At 34.9% G+C, this 27,876-nt stretch overlaps 1 protein-coding gene across 4 annotated transcripts in view; it reads left to right on the forward strand.

Moving 5' to 3' along the window:
• The window catches only part of LOC131688669 (uncharacterized), a 72,952-nt gene extending 61,160 nt beyond the window's left edge, over positions 1-11,792 (forward strand). For all 4 annotated transcript variants that reach the window (XM_058973094.1, XM_058973097.1, XM_058973093.1 and 1 more), the window contains one exon: positions 10,631-11,792. In XM_058973094.1, coding sequence (XP_058829077.1) covers positions 10,631-10,823 — 193 coding nt within the window. In that variant the 3' untranslated portion in view covers positions 10,824-11,792. The remainder of the gene's footprint in view (positions 1-10,630) is intronic.
• Positions 11,793-27,876: the final 16,084 nt, after the last annotated feature.

The following is a 27,876-nucleotide window of genomic DNA, read 5'->3' on the forward strand; positions in this document are numbered from 1 at the left end:
TATTTTCCCAAAGAAAACCAAATATCTGTCAATTGTTCAAAAGTGATTGGGTGAAATCCATCAAATCTACAGTTAATATTAATCGGCTGTGTTATTTCCACGGGTCCACTGATCAGCTCAATACTTTGATTGATCAGTTGCACACTGTTAACGAAATATCTGTTCAATTTTTCAGCTATTATTTGTTCAGATTGTTTTTCTATCCCGTCAAAAGATATGGACTGCGATGAACTAGGTTTAGATTTAACTAAATTCTTTAGGATTTGCAATTACTCTTTTCTATTGTTTTGATGTTGATCGATCTTCCTTTGAATGTAATCACATTTGGTCTTCTTCAAAGCTCGTGAATAAATATTTCGCGCGTGTGTGTACCCATTCCAAAGACGTTCGCTATTAGTTCTGAAAAATTTCTTGTGCTTCTTATTTCTTTTACGTTTCAAGCGCAAAAGATCTAAAGAGTACCAGCTGTTCGAGTTATTTAAATTAACATACTTTTGAAAAACTATTTGTACACTCTTTTAACACGTTAGTTAGAACAGCTGCCTTGTTGTCCAAATTTCCATTCAATTCCGTAAAATCCAGGCTTCTCGAAACCAGTTGAGACATGGCCTGTTTCGAATATCTTTTCCAGCACTTAATTTTAACTTTATCCTCCTCACGGTTAGGTTCATTCTCCAGCAAAATTGAAATTGTCTCATGGTCTGAAATTTTACAATTTACCTCTACATACGGATTAACCCCATCAAAATTGGAATACACGTGATCTATCAATGTTCTACTGTGTCTGGAAATTCTTGTAAACTCACTAACCGTTTGCTTGAAATTGAAAAACTCAGCCAACTGCTTCAATTGATTCGAATTTTGATCGCTGAGCCAATCAATATTGAAATCGCCTGAAATTACATTAGGTTTTCTTAAATCAACGAAATTCTCCAACCAGTTTTCTGAATTTTAAAACAACAATTAGAAGTTTTAAAGTAACCCGTGCCAAACGAGTCCAATACTTGCAGACGTTTTCTAAATTAAAAAAGGAAAGTGAATAAAGGTAAAAAATACTGCTAATATCATTTTCAATGCATTTTGTTACTTATGGAAGTGTACATTGATTTATTTAAGGGCAGGGTGATGATTCTGATTTCTGAAAAGAAGGTAGAGTCCGTAGCAATCGATGCTATTCATTATAATTAGGCTTTAATATCAGTTTCAGCTATTTAAAAACGAAAAGTTTCTCAAAAGCGGTATTCGAATAAAAAGAAAATGTTCCCGAAACATTGGTAACCAAGATTTTTGGTAGTAGTAATCATGATGATAGCTCTGAGGAAAATGATGAAATTTTAGTTTTGTAAGTTTTAAACCAAAAATGCACTGTGACCAGAACAGTTCGAAAAAAATTAAAATTTTAACTATTTTCAAGGATTGGTCTTTTCAAAAAAGCCATTTTCCTCTCGCTACTTCTCATATGATTAAAATTGCGAAGAGGAAGAAAGGGGGATTTTCTCTGATTCAACTCCAAAGAGCCTTTTGAAAAACAAATAACAGATTTAATAACAATTTTTACGATCCGGATGAAAAAAGTCGTGTCGAAAGATTTCGTTTCTGTTAAAATTGATGGCAAACACGTTCAATTACAGAAAAGATTGCTGCTGGTAAATTTAAAGAAGCTTTACCAGTTATTTAAAGAATCTTACTCGGAAGCAAAATGTAGTTTTTCCAAATTTGCCTCTTGGATCTAAATCGGTAAAAAGCAATGGTGCGGCTTGTTGTAAGTATTGAACTAGATTTCAACAATACTTTACTTTTTACACGATTCAACGGCCAGGATGGAGTCTGTTCTCCGTGACCTTACGTATGTAAAGACACTAGAAATTTCTCAATGAAATTTAGATTTAAAACTGTGGTGCTACTTATATATATATATATATATATATATATATATATATATATATATATATATATATATATATATATATATATATATATATATATATATATATATATATAGATATATATATATATATATATATATATATATATATATATATATATATATATATATATATATATATATATATATATATATATATATATATATATATATATATATATATATATATATATATATACATGTATATATATATATATATATATATATATATATATATATATATATATATATATATATATATATATATATATATATATATATATATATATATATATATATATATATATATATATATATAAGTAGCACCACAGTTTTAAATCTAAATTTCATTGAGAAATTTCTAGTGTCTTTACATACGTAAGGTCACGGAGAACAGACTCCATCCTGGCCGTTGAATCGTGTAAAAAGTAAAGTATTGTTGAAATCTAGTTCAATACTTACAACAAGCCGCACCATTGCTTTTTACCGATTTAGATCCAAGAGGCAAATTTGGAAAAACTACATTTTGCTTCCGAGTAAGATTCTTTAAATAACTGGTAAAGCTTCTTTAAATTTACCAGCAGCAATCTTTTCTGTAATTGAACGTGTTTGCCATCAATTTTAACAGAAACGAAATCTTTCGACACGACTTTTTTCATCCGGATCGTAAAAATTGTTATTAAATCTGTTATTTGTTTTTCAAAAGGCTCTTTGGAGTTGAATCAGAGAAAATCCCCCTTTCTTCCTCTTCGCAATTTTAATCATATGAGAAGTAGCGAGAGGAAAATGGCTTTTTTGAAAAGACCAATCCTTGAAAATAGTTAAAATTTTAATTTTTTTCGAACTGTTCTGGTCACAGTGCATTTTTGGTTTAAAACTTACAAAACTAAAATTTCATCATTTTCCTCAGAGCTATCATCATGATTACTACTACCAAAAATCTTGGTTACCAATGTTTCGGGAACATTTTCTTTTTATTCGAATACCGCTTTTGAGAAACTTTTCGTTTTTAAATAGCTGAAACTGATATTAAAGCCTAATTATAATGAATAGCATCGATTGCTACGGACTCTACCTTCTTTTCAGAAATCAGAATCATCACCCTGCCCTTAAATAAATCAATGTACACTTCCATAAGTAACAAAATGCATTGAAAATGATATTAGCAGTATTTTTTACCTTTATTCACTTTCCTTTTTTAATTTAGAAAACGTCTGCAAGTATTGGACTCGTTTGGCACGGGTTACTTTAAAACTTCTAATTGTTGTTTTAAAATTCAGAAAACTGGTTGGAGAATTTCGTTGATTTAAGAAAACCTAATGTAATTTCAGGCGATTTCAATATTGATTGGCTCAGCGATCAAAATTCGAATCAATTGAAGCAGTTGGCTGAGTTTTTCAATTTCAAGCAAACGGTTAGTGAGTTTACAAGAATTTCCAGACACAGTAGAACATTGATAGATCACGTGTATTCCAATTTTGATGGGGTTAATCCGTATGTAGAGGTAAATTGTAAAATTTCAGACCATGAGACAATTTCAATTTTGCTGGAGAATGAACCTAACCGTGAGGAGGATAAAGTTAAAATTAAGTGCTGGAAAAGATATTCGAAACAGGCCATGTCTCAACTGGTTTCGAGAAGCCTGGATTTTACGGAATTGAATGGAAATTTGGACAACAAGGCAGCTGTTCTAACTAACGTGTTAAAAGAGTGTACAAATAGTTTTTCAAAAGTATGTTAATTTAAATAACTCGAACAGCTGGTACTCTTTAGATCTTTTGCGCTTGAAACGTAAAAGAAATAAGAAGCACAAGAAATTTTTCAGAACTAATAGCGAACGTCTTTGGAATGGGTACACACACGCGCGAAATATTTATTCACGAGCTTTGAAGAAGACCAACTGTGATTACATTCAAAGGAAGATCGATCAACATCAAAACAATAGAAAAGAGTAATTGCAAATCCTAAAGAATTTAGTTAAATCTAAACCTAGTTCATCGCAGTCCATATCTTTTGACGGGATAGAAAAACAATCTGAACAAATAATAGCTGAAAAATTGAACAGATATTTCGTTAACAGTGTGCAACTGATCAATCAAAGTATTGAGCTGATCAGTGGACCCGTGGAAATAACACAGCCGATTAATATTAACTGTAGATTTGATGGATTTCACCCAATCACTTTTGAACAATTGACAGATATTTGGTTTTCTTTGGGAAAATCGGCTGGTATCGATAATGTCAACGCAAAAGTGATACAGGATTGCTTTCATGTCATCGGACACGATCTGTTTGACCTTGTAAATGAATCGCTACAAACTGAGACGGATAAAGCCGAAGAGTACCGCCCCATTAACATGTTGCACACAGGGTTGTTAATGCGATACATTTTTCACGATAATTTATCGGCGTTACTCGTTAACGATAATGTATCGTCATCGGAAACTCCGTTAACGATAATGTATCGTCGCCTTCATCGTCATCGTCGATAATTGTATCGGTTCTTCATCGGTTCATCGGTTATCTCGATACATTTTGCGTTACTTTCCCATTTATTGGAGTTGAAGTTGATGCGGTTAACTTTCAATTGTTTAGAAATAAATACCTATTGAAGGACATGTTATTGGCAATTGAAAATCAATAGTTTTGGACATTTTCTATGCACAGCGGGGTCTGACGATGCGTCAAAATGAAATTATTTCAACTTTTCGGGAAAATGTATTATGTTGCAGGGAAAGTTGTTGGCAATTGAAAATCAATAATTTTGGACATTTCAATACGCAGAAGGGGATCGATGATGTGTCAAAATTGAATTTTTTCAACTTTTCGAGTAAGTTGGTGCACAGAAGAGTCCCAGGTGCACAGTGTTTCCAAGCGGCAAAAAGGTGACCAAAATTGTTTTGACCATGAAGAAAACAAATTTTGAGCTATTGTGCAATTAGTAATTTTTAGCACGCAAAAACATATATTGAAAAAACTACTAAACCACTATTATTAGACCATTCACAAATTACACTACACATTTAAGTCGTGTGGTGATTAACAGATTTTATTACAATTTTAATTTAAACCAGAAGATTTCGGATTTTAAAAAGGAGAATATACATACATATTTCCAACATTTGATTTCCTTTTCTAGTTAGGAAGCTTTTAGCCCCCTCCTCCGTTTCTTTCACTATGTAACAAGATGCTTCCTTCTTTTACCCTTAAATATGTAGTGTAATTTATGTACGGCCTCATAATAGAGTTTTATTCGTTTTTTGAGTACAGTGAAGACCCGTTTTTATCAGCCCCTTGGCGAATAGGCGGATAAAACGATGACATTGGCAAAATCGGCCCATATTTTTTCTGGTTCTGAAGAGACGAAGTCGAAACGCAAACACCTGAACTAACATTTTTTTTCTTTCTTTTTAATAAACCGGAGCGGTTAAAATATTTTTCTTTAGTTCCTCGACAAAGCCTCATAACCCGTTCTGATCATTTAACCAAAAATTCCCTTAAGGAGGTCTTACAGTACAATATTATTATTTTTGTATATTTTGCATCTCTAAGATAAGAAAAATATGCTAAAGAAGGAATTTACTCGAATTTGACTTGAACGTAAGCTAGAGCCCACCAAACGATTTTATAGTGTTTGTTTTACAGATTCGTATTGGTATTCGTCTGCGGAAATTTGCGGCTTCCGTACCAAAATATTGCTTTTTGGGCACTAAAACATTCGATAACTTCTAAGTTGTAAGAGATACAAATAAACTTACATTACAAAAATTCTGTATTTTCTTATGCTGAACAACATCTTAGCACATTTTGAAATTCTACAAACTTACCAGGAAAAGTATTTTGAAAAAAGCAATTTTCAGGGGTATATCAAAGAAATCTCCACAAATGTAAATTAAAATCGATAGATAGACACATAGTCTCTTCAGCGAAGTTAATACTTAAGATATTCTCAACAACTTTGAAAGTTTTTTCAATTTTCATAAACATAAGCAAAAACTTTCTTCTCAGCTTTAGAGGGATTAATCACCCAACTAATACTTTTTAAATGCAAAAAAATATAAATAAACTTTGCTGAAGACACTATAACTAAAAATGTTTTTTGTGGTTCAAAGACTTTCTTTCACCTTTTTGCCAATTTGGATCCTCGTGTGAATTGAAAATGTCCAAAACTATCGATTTTCAACTGCCAACAACCTGCCCTTCAATATAAAAAGTCCGCGAAAAGTTGAAAAAAAAATCTATTTTGATGCACCGACGGTACATTGAAAATGTCCAAAACTATTGATTTCCACTTACCAATAACTTCTTCAATATAACAAACTTTCCTCAAAAGTTGAAAAAATCCATTTTGACACATCGTCGAGCCCCTTGTGTATTGAAAATGTCCAAAACTATTGATTGTCAACTGCCAATAACTTTCCCTTCAATATAAAACTCTCCCGAAAAGTTGACAAAAAATTGCATTTTGACACATCGTCATACCCCCCCCCCCCCCCCTGTGCATAGAAAATGTCCAAAACTATTGATTTTCTACTGCCAACAACATGTCCTTCAATAGTTATTTATTTCTAAACAATTGAAAGTTAACCGCATCAACTTCAACCCCAATAAACGAGAAAGTAACGCAAAATGTATCGCGATAACCGATGAACCGACGATGACGATGAAAACGACGATACAATTATCGACGATGACGATGAAGGCGACGTTGTTAAGGGCCAGCTGATGAGTTATTTGAATAGTAATAATTCCGAAGCAGTCGGGATACTGAGAGGTACACTCTTGCGAAACCGCTTTGAATCCGGTGTTAGCAAAATAGATTGAAAAATCGAGGTTAAAGAGACTATTTTTGCTGTATTTTTGGATCCGAAGCGCCGTTTTGAGACGATTTCGAGACCTTTACTTTTGCGAACTTTAGAGCGATTTGGTATCGGACGCAAGGTAGTGTCTTAGATCCTATTTTATTTATTATGTATATAAATGACATGAGGCGAGTTTTACGATTTTGTGATTTAAATTTGTTTGCTGACGACACTGTTCTGTTCACTGCAGCTAAGGATATATATGAAGCAGTGGCGCATTTGAACGAAGATTTGCATTCCCTTGCTCGTTGGTTAAAATTTAAATAATTAAAGTTAAATGTTGCTAAAACTAAATAGATGATGATCTCTTCGGCTAATACTAGGCCTGACTAAGTTAACCCAATTAACCTATAAGTCTCACATCGACAATGTCATAAAAAAATCGCTAAAAAAAATGCTGCCTCGATATTAATGTGATCGAATTGAAAGAGTAAGTGATGTGCATAGGTACAATACTAGAAACGCGTCTGATGCAAGAACATCAAATTTTTTATTTAGTAGATTGCAGAACTCCTTGTACGAATGAATAAGTTTTTTCAATACGATGCCTAGACATATAAAGTTTGGACAGAGGATGCGCAAAATCGAAAACGAAAAAAGCAGTTTTTTTCCACACCGTGTGTTAGATCTTCGTAAAAATCATTAAGTTTATGTAGACTGTTGTTACAGTACTGCTGCTGGTTTTTATGAAGATCTAACACTTGGTGTGGAAAAAACTGCTTTTTTCGTTGTCGATTTTTGCACATTCTCTGTTCAACCTTAAGCGTGCCGCAACATTGGCGGAGTTTAAAACACTATGTATTTCACACCCCCTCCTTACCACCCCACTTTGCGCACGGGTCTGCCTCTATGTTTTAATGTGTCTATACCAACTCTCAACTTATATCGATTTGAAACTGTATAACAGTTTTTAAATAAATTTCGTTCTATACTGTACGTCTGTAATCTGTGGTCTCATGTTTCAATTTATTCTCAAAATCCAATTGAATTGTTGTTAATCAGGTAATAAGCAGTAAAACAACTTTACTTATCTGTGAATTTCTGATCCAGTTCGATTTCTCTTCATATTCGCACCAATCCCTTTTGAAGTACATCACACATTAGGAAAACTGACGTTTTTTAACGGGCGGTGGCAACTATATTGCCACCTATTTAAATTCATTTTATTTCTATCTTTGTACTTTTTGCCACTCATAAACCAAGTTTTCGCATAAAAAATCGTTACTTTTATAAATTTGCCTCACCAACTTATAGAGTGTAGAGTATTTTTGTCAAAATCGAGCTAATTTTGTTGCCCAAAAGGAAATCACCGCATTTTTTTCAAAAAACTCTTCACCAATCTGAATGTTTTGACTCTAGCTCAATAAAAAGCAATTAGAAGACTTGCCAGACTACTAACAAATAGATTTAATAAGACTAGAGCACTTATTACTTCATATTCCTGCGTTATGAACAAAACGAAAAGGTGGCAATATAGTTGCCACTGCCTTATAAAGGGTTAAGTACTATCGGAATATAGTCAAGTTCTAGATTGTATAGGGTAATTTACCCATTATTGACTCCACTAAAGAAAACAGTTAAATTGAAGGCATATTTTTACATGTAATATCAACATACTTATATGTAAGTGTTTTACTGATAATCAAGCAAATTTTGTCATGTTCACCGCCATCGTCATTATAATACTAAAGGGTAAAAGGTTCAGGAAATTTTAGGTTTGATCGCACTCTTCAACTCTGGAACCATAACTCCGATCGTATTTGACAGCAGTAAAGGTACTATTTCTTTCATTTGAGGCTAAGTTTGTGAAAATCAACCCAGCCATTCCAGAGCAATAAATGTTTGTTCATGGACTTTGTCAAGATATTACCGGTTTATATGGGAATTTAATGTGTGACCGAACTCTTTAACCCGTAACTCCGGAACATGAACTTCGATCCAAATAAAATTTAATAGTGGCCTGTGGCGATGTTGCACATTTCATTTGAGTATAACTTTGTTTGAATGGGCCTAGACATTTCTGAGAAAAGTGACATTATTTGACATATACATGCATACACATTAGACTGCCCAGAAAAATAATGAAATTTTGAAAACTCAATCGGCCCACCCCTGATTCGATTCCTAGTCCCACCAGGAGTTCTTGCACCAAATTTGAAGCAAATCGGACAAGTCTAGCTACCGGACCAACGTGCCTGAAGTTTATATGAGATTTTTCGACAATTTACAGGGAGAAATTCCAGTAACTCGCATTTTGCCGGCGGCGCTGTATGCATCGTATTATCACCGTAAGTAAAAATAAGAAAGATAATTTAATTGTCTACAACTTTGTCGAAGACTGCTAGTCAATCCGGATTTGTTAAAAGAAGTTATTAAAATTTTAACGAAGTGATGTCTGAGTCAGTTTTCTATGGGGCCTAGCAGTGCATGGTTGTGTATCAGTACTCGATTCCCACGAACTATACATGTTTGTGAAATAACCGTTAGGTTTAGCTCAATAGTATGTTCAGGAGAATTATGCCACATAATACGAGTTATGTTTTGGTTGGAAAATTTCAGTTCCACATGTGACCGCATAGAGGGCGCCAACACTAACTTCAACAATAATACTGCATATTAAATTATTAAACGGCCTTAATATTGCAGGATCGATCGTTTCAAATTTGAATTCTGGCAGCTGGAGTAGACTATCTTCATAAACAGGAAATGAAATTCACTGTTCAGATTTTCTTAATGCTGATTACACTCAACAGAAATTCCTACTGTTCACAGGAAGAATAAACCCCTATTTATTCAGTTGTTTCGATTTCAACTACAACAGGTTAGACATAAAACAAGACAATGGTTCTATTTCAACTCCGCTTTGCACCTTTTAAGTTAAACACCGTTTCATAACACAGAAACGCAACATGATGAGTAAATGCACAATAAAAATGTCATCAACAGAACACCGTTCTTGGAGGGGTTGAAAAAATACTGCCAACGTGAGCACAGCTATTTTTATTGCGATGTTGGCAGGAGCTTTCCTAGGCTGACGAAAGACAATTCGCAACTAATGCATATAGCCACATCTTTCCCTCTGCGACTGTAGTAACAAGCAGATTGTAATACGTATAAAGTAATTTACAAAATCATTTTCATTTATCGGAACAAATTTAAACTGAAACTCGCTCGGCTGTAATGCGATTAACCACGAATTCAATCGCCAATAATGGTGTCGATCAATTCAATACATAATGGGGATTTTCTACCCACCCACGATGCAGTTTGAGCTGCGATTCTTGAGGACAACTCCGCTGCAGCAAAAGTTCTTCAAGTTTTGCAATCATTCTTCCGCCATCCGGGGTAAAAAGTGATGCGAATGGCAGTTTTATGAGATCACCAAAATTCCTGATGGGAGCTCCAGCAGCTTTGAACGCGGACAAATTAGTCTTGCGGTGGGATGTGTTTTACTCCTGTCGTTGGAATGGTAAATCTTGGAGAATTTGTTCTTGTACGCCACGGGGTCAAGCCGGCGAAGCAAGCAAGGGAATAAAAATATCTGCAATCTGAAAAAAGACGGGTGAACAAATTTCTCAACGATTTGTGAAAGCAATCACACTGTAACAATAATGTATCACACTTTTGCGAATGTAGGTAAAATTTTATTTGTCCACGAAAAGTAAGAAGCACTGAACATAACAGAAAAAATGAATTTTATTAATGCCGTACCAATTTTTCAATTTTAATTTTTTAGGTTTCATTTAAGTTGGCAGCTTGGGTTCTTTCTAAATTATATACTATTGTTTCATTAGATAAAACTATTTATTAATAGATAATTATCTCTTTTTTCTACTCAAACCAGATTCCGTACCTGCCTCAAAATGGCTGACTCGAGCGACGCCAATATGGTCGGCAAGCTGTTCTTCAATATCGTGCAGTCCAAGTGTTTCGTTCTCAAGCCAGAAACGGTCTGCACCAAGCTGTCCTGGTGGGCGAAATGCGAGAAGAAAGTCCGACGGAAAAGGGCACACATTCGTGATAATAGGAAATACTAGACATAGTATGCACCATCCTTCAACTTTGTTGAGGTGGAAGTTCAAATTACGGAAGCCACTACTGTACTTTTTCGGATTGAAACCAAAATGAAACCGATTTGCTAACCGTTAGGCAAAGCAAACATAAGACAGATGACTGCAAGCCGTCATAAAGCCGTTATTTATTGGTTAGCGTGCTAAGTTTATTTATTAGAAGCACAAATTGATGCCCATGGCATCGGAACCACTGACTCCTTAAACAATGATTCCTATTAATTTGTAAGAATTGTTGGAGGCGACAGACGTCTCTACATTTTTGTGTCTTAAAGGAAACTCAAATTACTAATCGATAACTGATAAGTGAACGATTAGAATCTACAATCGTCACCATCGACGAAGAAATCAGATCAAATTCCGTACTGATCCATTACATAGAAAATGGCACTCTTGGATTGCTGGTACAAATTCCATGACAAAAATATCTAATTTGCATTGTAAAAATCTATAACATTTCCCATTTTCTTAAAAAAATTTATTTATTGCCGTCTAATTTTCGAATTATCTGACTGATTGACTGACTAGTTTAGTAAGAATCATTACTGAACGCAGTCAATGATTTTCAACTCGCCAATGAATAAAACGACTAGGTACTTTTAATCTTATCTACGATAATGCCACTTAAATCGCGTACATAAACCATAATCAAAACAATAAATGTACTCATGTTAACGTTATAAAGCTCTGTAAATAAACATAGGTATTGCATATAAGTTTTTAACATCTTAGGAAAAACTAGCATGTTAAATTATAGTCTCGAAAAAGTGATAATCAAAAAACAACTGAATGTAGTAAAGTGAACGAGTTTTTTTATTTGAATGTCTGAATCATTGCGATGGTGTAAGATGGAATTTTGCAATGATCATTATATACACATTACTGAGGCTTTGTTCAAAAGCAGGTTTGTAAATAAAGCTAAAAATTTAACTCACATGATTGTTTTTTTTATCTTCAGCGCAATTTCTCCTATACACTACCCATCAAAAGTTTGGAATCGCTTCATTCCCTATACTGAATATAGCAACACCTCAAAAAGCTTAGCATCATCTTAAAACTGTTCGCACACAAGGTGACAGGACTCACGCCACAAAAAATATTCACTATTGATTTTGTTCTACCTATTCCAACGCTGTTGCTATTGCCGCTTTGGAATAGCTAGAATAAAATCGATAGCGAATATTTTGTCTGCTTGTGTCCTGTCGCCTCGTGTGCCTACAGCTTAAAAAGAAAAATTGAGTATGGTATACTCATATGTATCCAACGGGTGATCCCGGTCGCTTAATAATATTGGGGTTAAGGGGACGATAATGTTTGCAATTTCAGATTAAGGCTTGTTCGCAATAAAATCTGGACAGCTAATACACATAGGTCTTTTGAAATATTTAACCAAAAAAAAAGAAATATTTCTCACAAAATTGACGTATGTCTGCTCAATCTAAAAATATGCTATTCGTTGATATGTTAAATGCGTTTCCAAAAAGAGCGTCGATAGAAACGTTGTTATGTGCAGTCCAATCGAAAATCAGGGATAGCCAATTTAGCTTCTTTTTATTCTAAAAATTTTAGTGGTTTTCTTTGGTTGATACACGCTCTTAGTATTTAGGCTGGTCTTATCACGAGAGCCCAATTTCGCATGGTATGACCTGGCTCCGGACAGTTCGACGAATTTGGCTCTTTCGATGCATTTGCTTCTAAACATGCAAAACAACACATGGGAAGATGCTAAATCTAGCCAGAACATAAGAAGTATAATACAGTGTGTCCCACATTTATACGTTCACTCCGTTTTTACAGGATAACTTTTTTTTCTTTCGACCAAACTGCACCAAATTTTCAGCGTTTGGTTGCTTTCTTGAACTTTGCAACTGACGAATACTGCTTCGCGTTCTCATATACATCACGAACCATCACACTCGAAACATTTTCAATCGGGATAACGTCCGGAGAAATCGATATTTGAATGACCTCCGATATGTATGACAACGCAAAGAAGTATTCGTCAGTTGCAAAGATCAAGAAAGCAATCAAATCATTCTAAAACAAGCTCAGAGTAAGAAATATAGAAAATCGTAATAATTAAATGCCAAAGCGAATGAAACTTGTATTCAAAAATGATGGCAATTCGATTGACTAATAAACGTAGTGTTGATTAATACCGGATATTTACTTGAGTAAAGCATTTTTTGGGAACAACTATATTTTTTCTTACTGAACGTATAAATGCAGGAACAATTTTTTTCAATTAAACTGCCATAATAAACGAACGAAATGCACCAAAGCTTCAAAATTTTGAGAAACATCGTAAATTAGGCTTTAAAATAAACTTTGAAAATTTGCTGCAATAAGTTTCAATGAAAAAAGTTCTATTCTGGGAAAATAGGGTGAACGGATACATAAGAGACACATTTTTCACTTACATTGCATTAACAAACGAACAAGATGCACCAAACTTCGAGAAAAATCGTTGATTAAGTTTTAAAATAAACGCTGAAAATCTGGAGCAGTTTTTGTGTCGGTAAAAAATGTTATCCAAAAAAATAGTAGGGTGAACGTATAAATGTGGGATACCACTTTATTACTTAACCCATTCATGCCCATGTTGTTTGTGGACAACAACGTTTTTAAACAGCTATAACTTTTGATTGAGGCTAGATGTGCTCACAAAAACAAGTAAGGCTAATAAATGTGAATATTGCCTTTCATTTGAGTATTAACAGTTACAAGGATCAAGTCTAGAACTGAAGTTATTGAAATTAGTCTGATTGGATTTCGGTGAAGCAGTGCTGCCAGGCACAGTTTACGTTGATGGAGGAAAATGAATTTTTCATATATCTTCGTTATGATGCAATATTATTAAAAACTGATAAAACTTATCAATTTAGACTGTCTTTGGCTACGTTTTCCACGCAAGTGAACTATTGTAAATATTCTAGGAGAATTGTACTGAAAAATGAAAAATAGTTCTGAAACCCTACTTGCACTAGAAAAAAGTTGGGCATGAAAGGGTTAAACTGCCATAACAAACGAACGAAACGTACCAGAGCTTCCAAATTTCGAGAAACATCGTTGATTTAGTTTCAAAACAAACGCTGAAAATTTGGTGCAGTTTGCTCGAAAGAAAAATAAGTTATCCTGAAAAAACGGGGTGAACGTAAAAATGTGGGACACACTGTATGACTGCACTAAAATCGTTTTTTAACGATCTTTTTGTTAGATACTCTGGGACACGAAGATTTTACTGGTTCATCCACTGTTGCAGATGACCTGCCAAAGATTTCTTGGGAAACTTATACTACGTTCACACTGCGAGTTAAAACGTGTTTTAACGCTATCTTGATGACATTTTTCTTGTTGCTAATTATTATAACATGTTTTAACTCTGTAGTGTGAACATGGTATTAGTCTTCTCTATCGTTTAGCATACTTTGTTACCTGATTTAGTTGCATAGCTTTACAGAAAAACATGCCGTGAAGCTGTTTTTTTATATATATGTTATTTTATATTTGATTAAATTGTTCTGTTTACATTACATTTCTAATTTAGTATATTGGGTGTTCAGCCACTTTTTATCCCAATTATTTACATGATTCGGTCAATTATTATTAAGATATAATATACTTTCGCAGTTGAGTGATTTCTGCAGTAGGCATTTTTAAACCTACTTGTCATGTGAATAAGGAGCTAAACAAATCTTATAAACTATAAAGAGAGCTAAACGTTGCAATTGGTGATTGCAACCATTTTTGTCGACAATCGCTTATAATACTGTTCGTCATAATTTCTAATGTTTATATGTTTGCGAGTCTGTGCAACTCGTTTGTGCTAAACCAGGGAGAGCGCTTTAAAATGATTTTCAGATATTTATTCTGAATCTTTTGAAGCGTTTTCTTCCCAGTAGCATAACAACTTGCCCAAATTAGCACTGCATAGAGCATTGCCGGTCTACTTATTTCTTATTTATTTTTCTTAAATTAATAGCTTGTTCTTTAGGCAGAGCCTAGAATTCCTGTTTATAAGAGGGTATAAACATTTTATATATTTGCCTTTTGTTTGAATTTCTTTTGAATTTGCATTTTGTTTGAATTTCTTTAACCCTAGAACGTTGCTATGGGGTACAAATGTACCCCACGCCTTGTTTGGAGCCATGTAAAGACGAGAATTCGGCATTTTCCAATCCAAACGATAATTCAATTTAGAGTTCCTAGTAAGAGTAGGAAAAGGTGATATAGCCAGTTTGCTTATAGCCTTCGTAGAAGCAGGTGTCAAAGCTGGCGTGGGGTACATTTGTACCCCAGTGTACGGTTGCCGTTAGTGTTTCGTGCTGTCAGTGAAAATGTGATTCGTGGCAATACCAGTTTAAATACTGGTTATTTAACTACGTAAGTAACAATAAGTATTATATAATCGTTTTTAATCATTTATTAAATTAATTTAAATTAATTTTGAAGCGGAACAAAAAATCGTTCTCATATTTGTTGATTTTTATTGTTGTATTGTTTATTTTTTATAGTTTTTCAAAGCAATGGCTCGCAATATAATTTGCGCACAATAGACCTTTCTCGTCAAAAAATTTTATATGATGGGATGCTTCCTTTTTTATCCCCAATTCGTTACTGCCGATTGCCGCGATGATTTGGTACCTCTAACTATTGAAAAAATCAAAAATAGTGCAAGCTGCTCATTTAACCCCATATTCTGAATACCTATCTTGCCTTGTTTCCCCGCATTTTTACACCATTTGGATGAATTTCCTGTGGGGAATACTAAAAGGATGCCAGATCTGCATATATATTAGTAAATATGCAGATTTTGCATTTTCACTGCATATGTTTTGCAGATTACAAATATTTAGCAGAACAAAGCCTATGCCAGCCAATTTATACACAAGCCTTCAACATTTTTGATCATTTAAAATATATACATACTACATTTCTATGTCAAATTTATTGAAGATTTTTGTAGCAATCTGCAGATTTTTATATTTTCACTGCAAGCTATTGTTTGAATAGACCTGGCATCACTGATGCTGAAATGATTCATTCATATACCTGTCAAAAACATAGAGCATTGCATGAAAATGTATAACCTCACTTTTCTGACAGTTCAGTGTGCTTGTTTACCTAAGACTTGTTTACATGGACTTTTAAAATTTACATTACTTGAATACTTTCGACGCTCTTTGAAAGACTATCAACTCAAGAGGGATGAGGATTGGAACAATGGGAACCTGGTGCCACATTATGCAACCAATTCGAATCGACCTTTTCACACAAGCTTGAATATAATAAACCTTTCGTTTCGAGATTCGTAATGTCACCCCTGGTTCATACATTGACCAATCGGCGCTCGATGCAAAACCCGGTGGCATATGCTGAATCGTAAGATCAAGCATTGGGCTATAAAACGATTGCTTTCTGGATGATGGATAAGGATTTGTACACATTTGTTTGTTTGCTCGTGGGTTAAGTCCTAACAAGATGATCCGATTTATTACTCATTTTTAGGTGGTGAAGTTTACCTGAACTTTATAGGTAACGAATTCGGTCGATGATAAGTTGTTGAAATGATCGTTCAATGCCCATACCGAAAAACGTTTCCATTGGTCAGAATGCCTACCAGCGTATGATAGCTGCAAACATGAGGACAACAAGGTTATCGCTTTCGAATGGAACAATTATTTATTATTCGTGTTCAAGTTCCATTTCAGCAAAAGTTTCGTCGATTGACGATTATCACATTGTCGTTGATTTAGTCGGCAAATGCAAAACAGTGCTCGGCACTGACGTTAAGGAGTAAGAAGGATTTGATAGGAGTGATAAGAATGCAGAGCAGGGAGGAGAAATTATATGTAAATTTATATTATATCCCGAGTTGCCATCATTTTTGCACCGCAATAAAGCTTTCTGCAACTGCTGTGAATATATATGTGTCGCCGGTGCCGTGTGTTATGGTGGTACTGGACGGAACCGTTGGTCAGCAGACCGTCCTTGTCGTACTGGTCATAGATGCGACGTTTTTTCTCATCTGATAGCACTTGACATGTTTCGGAGATCTGTCTTAACACTCTCTACTTAGCGCAGGATACGCGAAACCGCTGCTAGCTTTCGAAAGAAAATTCCTAGCTGCTGCTACTCTATCAGTCTCTCTCTCGACTGAGGACTACAATTTCGGTCGACTAAATTGTGCTATGAAAATTGTACTTCCTGGAATTTCACCTAGCGAGATCAATTCATTGTGAGGAATTTCGCTGCGTTCCAATATTGCTTGCCTCTGTAGGTGATGATGTGTGTGGATTCACTTCGGCAGCCAGGTCTTATGTTTTGGGTAATTTTGCTATCTTATTCTGCTGAATAAATCATCTTGGTAAAGCCTCTACGTTATACCACAGACTAACAGACATAACACTATGAGGGAATTCCCTCAAAAAACATCGATCCGACAATTTTCCCAGAACACTAGCTCCACCTTTTATTCACAGTCCCAAACACTCATTTACTGGTGGGTTACCCCTCAGGTTTGGGAACAATTTTTCACTAGTGGTCTATCCCCCATATGCTTGTTCATATGTCAGTGGCGCCATAATTTCAAAAGTGGCCGCAGTCCCAACTACAAATATATTTAAAATGACCGTTAAAGCGGGCGAAGCTTTGTTTTTGAGTGTTATGTCTGTTAGTCTGTGGTTATACTATGGTCACTTTAAAAACGCATTGCTATTTAATCTTGTAGCTCTTGGCAAGTCAGTCCTGGCACTGTTCTCGACTAATCCTGGCACTATACCGCTGACGTTGCACTTATTACGGTGATCAAACTTGGCGAGAGCGGCAGCGGTTTCGTCGGAATTGTTCACTTGACAAGCAGGAAGTGCAAGGACTCTGCTACTTATGCCTGAGCCCCTCGTTGAAACCTTCGTCCTGTCGGAGTGTTAGCTTCGTCCGATACCGGAGCGCATTGCTGAACCGAAGCAGTCTGCTACTGGCGCTGCTTCCTTCGAATGGGAATCGCTGAATATTCCCGTTAGCCGAATGTCCAACGTGGCCGAAGGCAAACCGATTGCAGCAACACCACCAACCGTAGCTGAAATTTTAGCCTTTAATCCAAGTCCCTGTCATTGACATAGCGACAGACGAGTGCGGCGCAGGTTGGACCATCGGTTGACTCGGTGCCGGACAGGGCGAAACAGCTGCAACAGGAGCGGACCTAGTATGGGGTGTAAAGGTCATCAATTGCCATAGATCACCAAAATGCTCTGCGACTAACATTGTGAACAAAACAAACCAAACGAAATTGATCGCAACAACGATAAAATAATCTAAATTCTACCCAAACATTTGAAAATGAGAAAAAGGCAAAATAAGTTTTGGTCGAATTCATTATAATTCTATTTAAAAATTGAATACTGTTTTATTTAGTTTGATTGCGCTTATTGTTTACTTCAGACACACCCCTTAATTCATTGAGTACGTATACCACTGCCTTTATAATCCTTTTGGAATCATTTACAATAATCCTTTATAATCATTTTATAATAAGTGTATTGCTAGTTAGGACTTTTATATCAGCCGGGCTCTTTTATAATTTGTTATAAAATCATTATCAAAATTCTTCATAATTCAATGTTGCGTTATGTTTATGTACATGGCCAGATAGATAGTTTTTAACTGGGACGGAACGTGTGGATACGAAAAAACCTAATGTCAATTGTAGCCAGGGGGAGCTGTCAAATGCAGCCAAAGGGAACTGTCAAATGCAGTCAGGGGGGACTGTCGAATGTAGCCAGTCCATTTAAAATATGTGAGGAAGAAAGAGTGGCTATGCAAGACAAGAGATAAAATGAACAGAAAAAAGAAAAAGGAAACATCGATCCACAGGTTCTGTCCCAGAATTTTAATAGAGAACATCAAAATTCGATTTGTTTGCATTTGATAGTAGGCCTTTTTCAAATGTTTGGCTAGAAATTCCTTGCTTCTTCAATGAATCATGTACAAGAAAAGTAAAAATGTTAAATTTAACAGAACAATGTATGATGCCGACATCAATTAAAAAATACAGCTGAGCGACCTTGTTGGGAAAGTGTTAACATTTGGCAGCGAACCAAACCAAGTTTCTCATACTATGATCGAATCAACAAAAATACCAAGATCATGTAAACAATATCTTTGAACTGTCAAAAAAGTGAGGTTAAACATTACCATGCAACGTTCTCCACCGAGAGGTTCACTTTAGTTTGTTTACATAACCAATGAACTTTGCACCGCGACTCACCACTTCATTTGCCGCGTTGCCAGGAAGCCAAGCAAAAATATACAAAACAGTGCTGCCCAAACACATATTTTGAGTCCCACCATTCTTGCAAAGGTGAAAAAAATACTCAGCATTCTTGCATTTTTCAAATTTAAAAAAATCATTAAAAAATCACGATAGCTCTAAAAAGTCTCATTTCAGCGGAAATATTCTTAAAAATGTGTAGTCTTTTGAATAAAAATAAGAAAAAAGGGGGTTAGGTCGGACGAGAAAGGTCTATTACTGCTGTAACAGGAACGTTGCGTGTTACCAATGTATTACTGGCCAGAAATATTTTTTTCATTTCTATTTCCACCCCATTTCGTGGTATTTTCCAAAACCCGATTTTTAAACATTCACTCTCCCAAATAATTGCACTTCTTTTAAAATACCGAATTTTCATTTTATAGCGTTTTAAGACCATTCTTCAAACTTTTAAAATCATTTGATTTTTTCAAATTGGTTGAAAAATCGCAAAGTTATAGTAATGTTTATGAAAAAAGTCAAAACCGCGATTATTCAATTTTTATGTATTGTATCATTGTATCATTGATTCAATAAATTCCGTACTTTCACCTACGCAGCTATTTTCGCAATTAAAAAAGGAAGAAAATGATGTAATATACATTTCCTTTTTTGCAATTTTATCTGCGAAATTTGCGATCATACGCGTGGGGTACATTTTTACGCCAGTGCAACGTTCTAAGGTGGAAAACGCAAGTGCAACGTTCTAGGGTTAAAAGTAAGTTTTCTATCGTAAATCAAACTTAAGTATTTAACTTGATCTGACCACGTTAAATTCAAACCATTAAATTTAATAATATGGTTATGATTTGGTTTAAGAAAAGTAGCTCTTGGCTTATGCGGAAACAATGCGGAATCAATTGTGTTTTTGCCGTATTAGTGGAAATTTTCCATGTTTTCAGGTAATCAATGAAAATATTCAAGCTTCGTTGCAGTCGACTGCAGATAATACGAAGTCTCCTGTGCCTGAGATTTTAGTATCATCATAGAAAAGTGACTTTTTACAGCCTGCGGGTAGCCTTGGAAGATCCGAGGTAAAAATATTGTATAGGAATGGTGCGACGCTTGACCCTTGAGGGACGCCTGCTTTAAAGGGTAGCTTATTAGATTTACAATTCTGATAAGAAACCTGTAGAGTACCGTTAAGTAAAATAATTTTTAATTATCTTTATTAGGTTAATTGGAAAATTAATATTCCACATTTTGGCAATTAATCCTTTGTGCCAAACACTGTCGAAAGCTTTTTCGATGTCTATAAGAGCAATTCCGGTGTAATAGCCCTCTGAGATATTTGCCTTTATCATGTTAGTTACTCTCACAAGTGGATGAGTAGATGAATGTCCAATACAAAATCCAAACTGCTCGAGAAGAAAAATAGAATTCTCATTGATATGTGACATCATTCTAGTTAGGATGATTTTTTCAAATAATTTTCTAATAGAAGAGAGTAAACTAATGTTCGATAGCTAGATCCTTCTGCTGGATTTTTATCTGGCTTCAAAATTGGAATAACCTTGGCATTTTTCCATCTTTCAGGGTAGTAATTCAAAACATTTGTTGACCAAGTATCTCATGGTGATTTCGGGAAAATTTATAAGAAGAATGATGAAAATTCCATCATAACCAAGAAGGATTTGATATCACCATAGTTTGTTTCAACAATCTCGTCTAGAGACAATACTTGATTTGAAAAGTTTTCATATTTTGTAAGACTTCGTTTTCAATAGGACACACAACGTTGAGATTAAAATTATGGACGCTCTCAAACTACTGAGCAAGTTTTTGAGCTTTTTCTTAGTTTGTAAGAAATATGTGGTTACCTTTTTTCAAAGCTGGAATTGGTTTCTGAGGTTTCTTACGAACCTTAGAAAGCTTCTAGAAAGGTTTAGAATAGGGCTTGATTTGTTCAACCTCTTTGCTTAATTTCTTTTTTGGTAGATCCTGATAGATACATTTCATAGCAGGATCACGAGAACGTTGATATTGACGTTTTCGAACATTCTTCAAGCGAATCAGAAGTTGAAGATCGTCGTCAATAATAGGAGTATTAAATTATATCAGTGTAGTTGATACTGATAAATTTCTAGTATCAACTATAGAATCACTTAAATTTTGTAAAGCCGTATCAATGTCGGCTTTATTTTCTAAATAACGATCATGATTAAAATTATTCTTAATATAAGTTTTGTACCTTTCCCAATTCACTTTGTGATAATTAAACACTGAGCTAATGGGATTGGAAACAGCTCTTGAGAAAGTGAAACAGTTACTGGAAGATGATCAGAATCGAAGTCAGCATGTGTAATCAATTTGCTACAAAAGTGATTTTGATCTCTCAAAACCAAATCAATTGTTGATGGATTCCATACAGACGAATAGCACGTAGGTCCATTCGGGAACAAAATTGAATAATAACCAACAGAGCAATCACTAAAAAGTAGTTTACCGTTAGAATTGCTTTGAGCATTATTCCACGATCGGTGTTTGGCGTTAAAATCACCGATTATGAAGAATTTCGATCGATTGCTTGTAAGTTTTTGTAAGTCTCCTTTCAAGAAATTAATGTGCTCGCCAGTGCACTGAAACGGCAAACAGGCTGAAGCAAAAAAAATTATAACAAGATCGGTTTTAATTTCAATACCCAAACTCTCGATCACCTTGGTGTTAGGAGACGGTATGACGGAATGTGTGATCCTACGATTAACCGCTATTGCAATTCGATCAAATCGATGAATAACAAAATTAGAGTTACTCTTCAATTTAATATTTGGGCTTAAAAAAGTTTCGGTTAAAGCGGCCATATGCACATTATGTGTCCTCAAGAAGTTGAAAAAATCGTCTTCGAACGTTTTTAATAAACGAGCATTCCAATTCAATAAATTCAAATGATTATTAAAAGTCATTATTAAACTTTAATTTCATTACAATTTTGTTATGTTTTAGTTTGAAATGCTTCGAATATGGAGGTAGAATTTAACATTGAAATCATAAACTGCATCATAGATTCTTGCAAGAATTTCAATTTTTCTTCCGTTACACTACCTAGATCTATTGGACTAAAGGAAGCATTGAGTGCAATCGAGGTTATGGGCGGGGTAGCCGTTATTTTGGCCGTGTTACCTGCCACTGAATCATAAGATGTCACACCATTGTAGGATGACGCGGCGGAGATAGAAGAACCTGGTATAGGTAGAGAAGTTATTCTATTTTGAAGCGGATTGGCATATTTAAGCTTGTTTTCCTGAAGTGTACCTGAAGAAGTATTTGTTGTTTTTATTGCTTAGAACGAGATTTTATATTTTTCTCGAATAGGACAAGCCCAAAAATTCGATTTACGGTTTTCGCTACAATTAGCGCATTTGAAACTTTTTATCGCCATAGATCATACATTTGGAATGTATCCCACGCCTTCTTTGGAGCCGTGTGAAAACGAGAATTTGGCATTTACCGACCTGAGACCCTAACCATAATTCAATTTAGAGGTCCTAGTAAGAGTAGAAAAAGGTGGTATAGCCAGTTTGCTTATAGTCTTCGTGGAAGCAGATGTCAAAGTTGGCGTGGGGTACATTTGTACCCTAATGTACGGTTACCGTTAGCGTTTTGTCAGGTTTCGTGCTGTCAGTGGAAATGTGACTCGTGACAATACCAGTTTAAATACGGGTTTTTTAACAACGTAAGTAACAATTAGTATTATATAATCGTATTTAATAATTTATTCAATTAATTTTATTTAATTTTGAAGTGGAAAAAAATCGGTTTTATTTTTGCTGATTTTTATTGTTTTATGGTTTATTTTTTACAGTTTTTCAAAACAATAACTCGCAAGTATAATTTCCGCACAGTAAATGCTGCAATAGTTACGTTGCGTGATACCAATGTCTTACTGGCCAGAAATATTTTTTTCATTTCAATTTCCACCTCATTTCGTGGTATTTTCCAAAACACGATTTTTAAACGTTCACTCCTCCAAATAATTGCACTTTTTCAAAAATATCGAAATTCCATTTTATAGCGTTTCAAGACCATTCTCTCAACTTTTAGAATCACTTGATTTTTTTCAAATCGATTGAAAATTCGCAGTTATAGTAATTTTTGTATAAAAAGTCCAAACCGCGAGTTTTTCACATTTTGGTTCAAACCAATTTATGTATCATTGATTCAATAAATTCCGTACTTTCACTTTCACAGCTGTTTTTGCAATTAAAAGCGAAGAAAATGATGCATTATGTATTTCTTTTGTTTGCATTTTTACCTGCGAAAATTACGATCAAACGCGTGGGGTACGTTTGTACCCCAGTGCAACGTTCTAGGGTGGAAAACGCAAGTGCAGCATTCTAGGGTTAATGCCGAAGTAGCCTGACCCCCGCGTGTAGAAGACAAAAGGTTAAGTCGCCAGAAAACTCTAAGTTTGCTCATACGACCTTACTCCACGCTTTCTTCATTTAACTCCTTTCTCTCCCTTGAATACTATGCCTCATAATATCGAAAAATATTTCTCACCTTTCAGTTGTTAATTAAATGTTGTTACAATATAAAAAGGAAAAAAATGACTTATTCTTAGTCGTTAATAAAAACATTTTTACGTAAGGAGTACGCATTTTCGATAACCGCACTTAGCCTCCTATCAAGCTATTGAGTAAAGTCGAGTTTTCGATATTATTCCCACTGTGCACTGTGCGTGAAAGGTAGACTTTTCATGTAAAGTTAAATGGAATACAATTATATCATTTCATAATTATGCTTTTTAAAGTGTGTCAAGTTTGAAATTACGTAAAGAATTAATTTGATATTTATTTGATGAAAATTATTTTCCGCCAAAATAACGGACAGATAATTTTCAGTCTATTTTCTGACATCGCACAAAGCAGAAACAAAAAAATCTCTGCGCTATAGCAGGCTATAGGCACCAGTGAATCAAGCGAGCTTTTGTTCTATATCAGTGCACAAAAAAATTGTATCGTTGCCCTCGGCTGCGGAGTGAAATGAGTTTGCCAAATGAAACAAAAGTGACCGTGCTACGGAATAACACGATTTCGATCAACTTTAATAAAACTCGTGTTAGACCCACAGTTCAGGAAGTGCAACAATTAGTTAAAGTTAAAATGGAGCTTAATTTCGCTGAAGTTACGTACATTCAGCTACATCACGTAAAAACTGTGTTTTTGATCACGTTTAGAAGCTTAGCACAGGCCGAAAAAACTTCATTGCAAAGAACAACATGCAACACGAGGTTAATTTAATAACACCAGATTAAAGATCCCCGAGCATATGGAAAACGACATGGCGGACGAGCGTATTCATGATTTGGCCCGCGCACTTGGGAAGATTACATCAAACGAATCATGTCGCAATATGGAGAAGTAGAATCTATTACGAATGACACCTGGAGAATTTTTTCACCGGCATTCCCAACGGCGTTCGTATTGTGAGGATGCGAGTGACTAAACCAATACCTTCTTACATGACTATCGAGGGCAACTCATCGAAGGAAGGCGTGACCTACAAGCAAACAACGGTAATCACATATTCCGGGCAGACCCCAACATGCCAATTCTGTAACCATACAGCCCACTACGGAAAAACATGCGCCGAAGCAACTAGTCAAAACTCATCTACTAGGGTGGATGTACCAATAATCCAATACTTAAGGAAAACTTTTGATAAAAAATCGATGAATAGACCTATGGGAAATACATTAAATACATTAAGCTTTCAGTGCCACCTTCATAGGAAAAATATAAAGATAACCAATTTATGTATTCAAAACCGCTTGTACCACTATAGTAACACATGTACCATTGTTGCAAATCCCATTGCTTTCTTATGGGACTTGCAACTATAGGTACACTATATCAACTATAGGTGCAATGGATCTCAAAATTCTAAGAAAATCATTTTTTTCATCAGTTATTTGATCAAATTTCAAGGATAACAGCTTTATTGTCGCATAATTTTAGTGCGATGAATCGATAAAATAATATTTGTTGATGGTTGGTACCTTAGTTAGGCGTATAACCCACTACTGCAACTATTGGTACACCTCAACTATAGGAGCACCCACCCTACAGCGAACTCTAACAAGCAGCCACCTGTCATATAAACCAAAAACAACGATCCAATTAATCAATAATGCAGGTACAACGACCACGACAACCGCTCCCAAATCAACAACTAGCATCGCTAATAAAGAAGCAAATACCGATGAAGACGGATTAACAACAGCGACTCGTAAGAACAAGAAACGAATAAGAACCTCTGATCGTGAACAGCAAGAAAGCAGTACACATGATGACATGGACGGGAACAATAACGCGAGAGAAGGCAGACTGAATGACCCCCAAGCGGCTTCACCGCCAAGGAAAAGGATCTAAACACGGAGCAGCAAACTGCGTCAACAAGATCTGGAGCGACATTCTTAACTTTTTTTATTTTTACTTATTGTAAAAAATTAAAAGACCCACGGATCAGTTGTGCTAACGCATTGAGCCGTTTCAAATAAATGTTTGAATTAAAAAAAGATAATTTTCGTTGAAGGTGTACACTTAATTTTGGAATTGACTGTAAGTCACTGGCCCTACTAAAAGCAACTGAAAGTCTAAATCTCTTGCTAAATTTACGTTGATAATCAAATAGACAATTTTTAATGATTTAAGTAATTGTGTTCTATACGACCATCACAGACTAACAGACATAACAATCGAAAACATTTCGTCGATAGGTTTGACAGTCATTTTAAATACATTTTTAGTCGAGACTGTGCCAGACAATGGCGCCACTTACGGTGGCGGATAAAAGGTGGAGTAAAATGAGCGGAACGATATTGTAATGGAAAAATTGAAATTTTTGTGTTGAAGAAATATCATCAATACGTAAATACATTGATAGTTTTATCACGTATTATCTCGTGTGAATGCGACAAAATTATTGTCACTGCAAATATTTACTAGACTGCTTGAAAAGTGCTTATCGAACCGGATTCATTAGTTGTCCAAGATCGTAGCCCTGTTTATTCTTTTAACTTTATCATTGTGGTAGTGTCGAGACATGGGTCGCTAGAATTTTCTCATATTTTCTATTAGGTAAGAACATAATTTTTCTATGATGAATATTTTATTACGTTTAGGATTGATCGGAATATGTTACATATTTGTTACGTCACTTTTTAAGCGTGCTTCAATATATAGTACACTTACGCCTCTTGTATAGGAAATTATTTTTGTTTAGATACAGTAAGAAAATTAGACTATTGCACTGTGGTGAAAAAGAACTATGATAATGCATACAAAACTACTAGTATATTATATTTTTTGCAAAGGTATGCGCTTATTATACAGGAGGGAATGTGAAAGGATGGGCAGAATTCGGTTGGACGTAAAATCGCAACTGTCTGACTCTTTAGTTAGTGTTGAAGCAGTTAAAGTCTCTTGAATTCTTTTTCAATCAATTTGCATCGACCCGATTTTCCCAAACTAAACGATTTATACTTAGTGACCTCTTAAAATATCACTAGTTTGGAATATATTGGTATGGCAGCGAAAGTGTTTCAACGGGATTTGATTCAATTGTTTACACCGTGAGCAAAAACGTGAGACAAGACGGCCCGAATGACCCCCAAGCTCGCAGCTAATGTTTCACCGCCAAGGAAGAGGATCTTAATACGAAGCAGTAAGCTGCTGCAAAAAGACCCGATAAGCAAGCATTTTGAAAGTTAATTTTAATTTTACATTGTATAAAAATCATAAAAGCCCCACGGCTCAGTTATGCTAACACATTGAGTCGTCTCAAATAAACAAAAGGGAAAAAATATGCGAAACGACAAGCTTTGCCACATACACTCTTCATTGAATAACAATTGCGCCAAGAAACGGATGAGAGGGTTAATTACAGAAGCTATGGCAGGAATATGTTTTTTCTCTACATCGTACAATATATTGTGGTCATACCTTATTGTATGATCTTCGATGTAATTTTTCGTGTAATTTACACAATTTTACTTTCATCAATTTGTTATGATGACAGCAACATAATTTGTTCAACAAAATATGGCGTATTTTAATTACAATATGTTTTGAAAGTAGTTTGCAATAGTGCTACTTCCTTCAGTTCTTTCTTCATTTCTGTATACCGGTTGATGAGTTTTCACAATTTTGTGATTTAAAATGGTAATATGTATCTGCAACAATAATCTTGAAATACAGTAACTGTAATAAGAGTTTTTCAATAAAACAACCATTAAATTTTCAAAATTTTATGTAAATTCGTTTAATAAACATAAAAAAAAGGTTGGGTGGGCCAAAATATGTGAGGTGGCCAAATACCTCTGTTATCCTATTACCCAAAAGTAAAAATTGAAGCGCTCCATAATTTGTTCTTCAACATCATATTTCTATCTTTTTTAGTTTCTTTGTAATCTGATTATTAAACTTTTTCTATAGTTTACCTGTAAGTGACTTAAAGACACTAGTCTGAATACTATGCTTCATATCTTTATTCCCAAGGTTTCATTGAAAAACTGAGAAAATTTTCTATCAAATTATGTACAAATATCTTTTTATTAAGAGTAATAAGTGATTATTCTTAGTAAAGTAGTTCAAAATTAGTGTTTTTCTGCAATTTTTCTAAACAAAATGTAGTGCTGCGATTGTTTATTTGTTGACCCCTAATATTCTACGCATCAGGCACTTTGACACCTTATCACTACCTGTTTTTATT

This window comes from Topomyia yanbarensis, chromosome 3, assembly GCF_030247195.1.
Source record: "Topomyia yanbarensis strain Yona2022 chromosome 3, ASM3024719v1, whole genome shotgun sequence".
Classification (NCBI taxonomy): domain Eukaryota; kingdom Metazoa; phylum Arthropoda; class Insecta; order Diptera; family Culicidae; genus Topomyia; species Topomyia yanbarensis.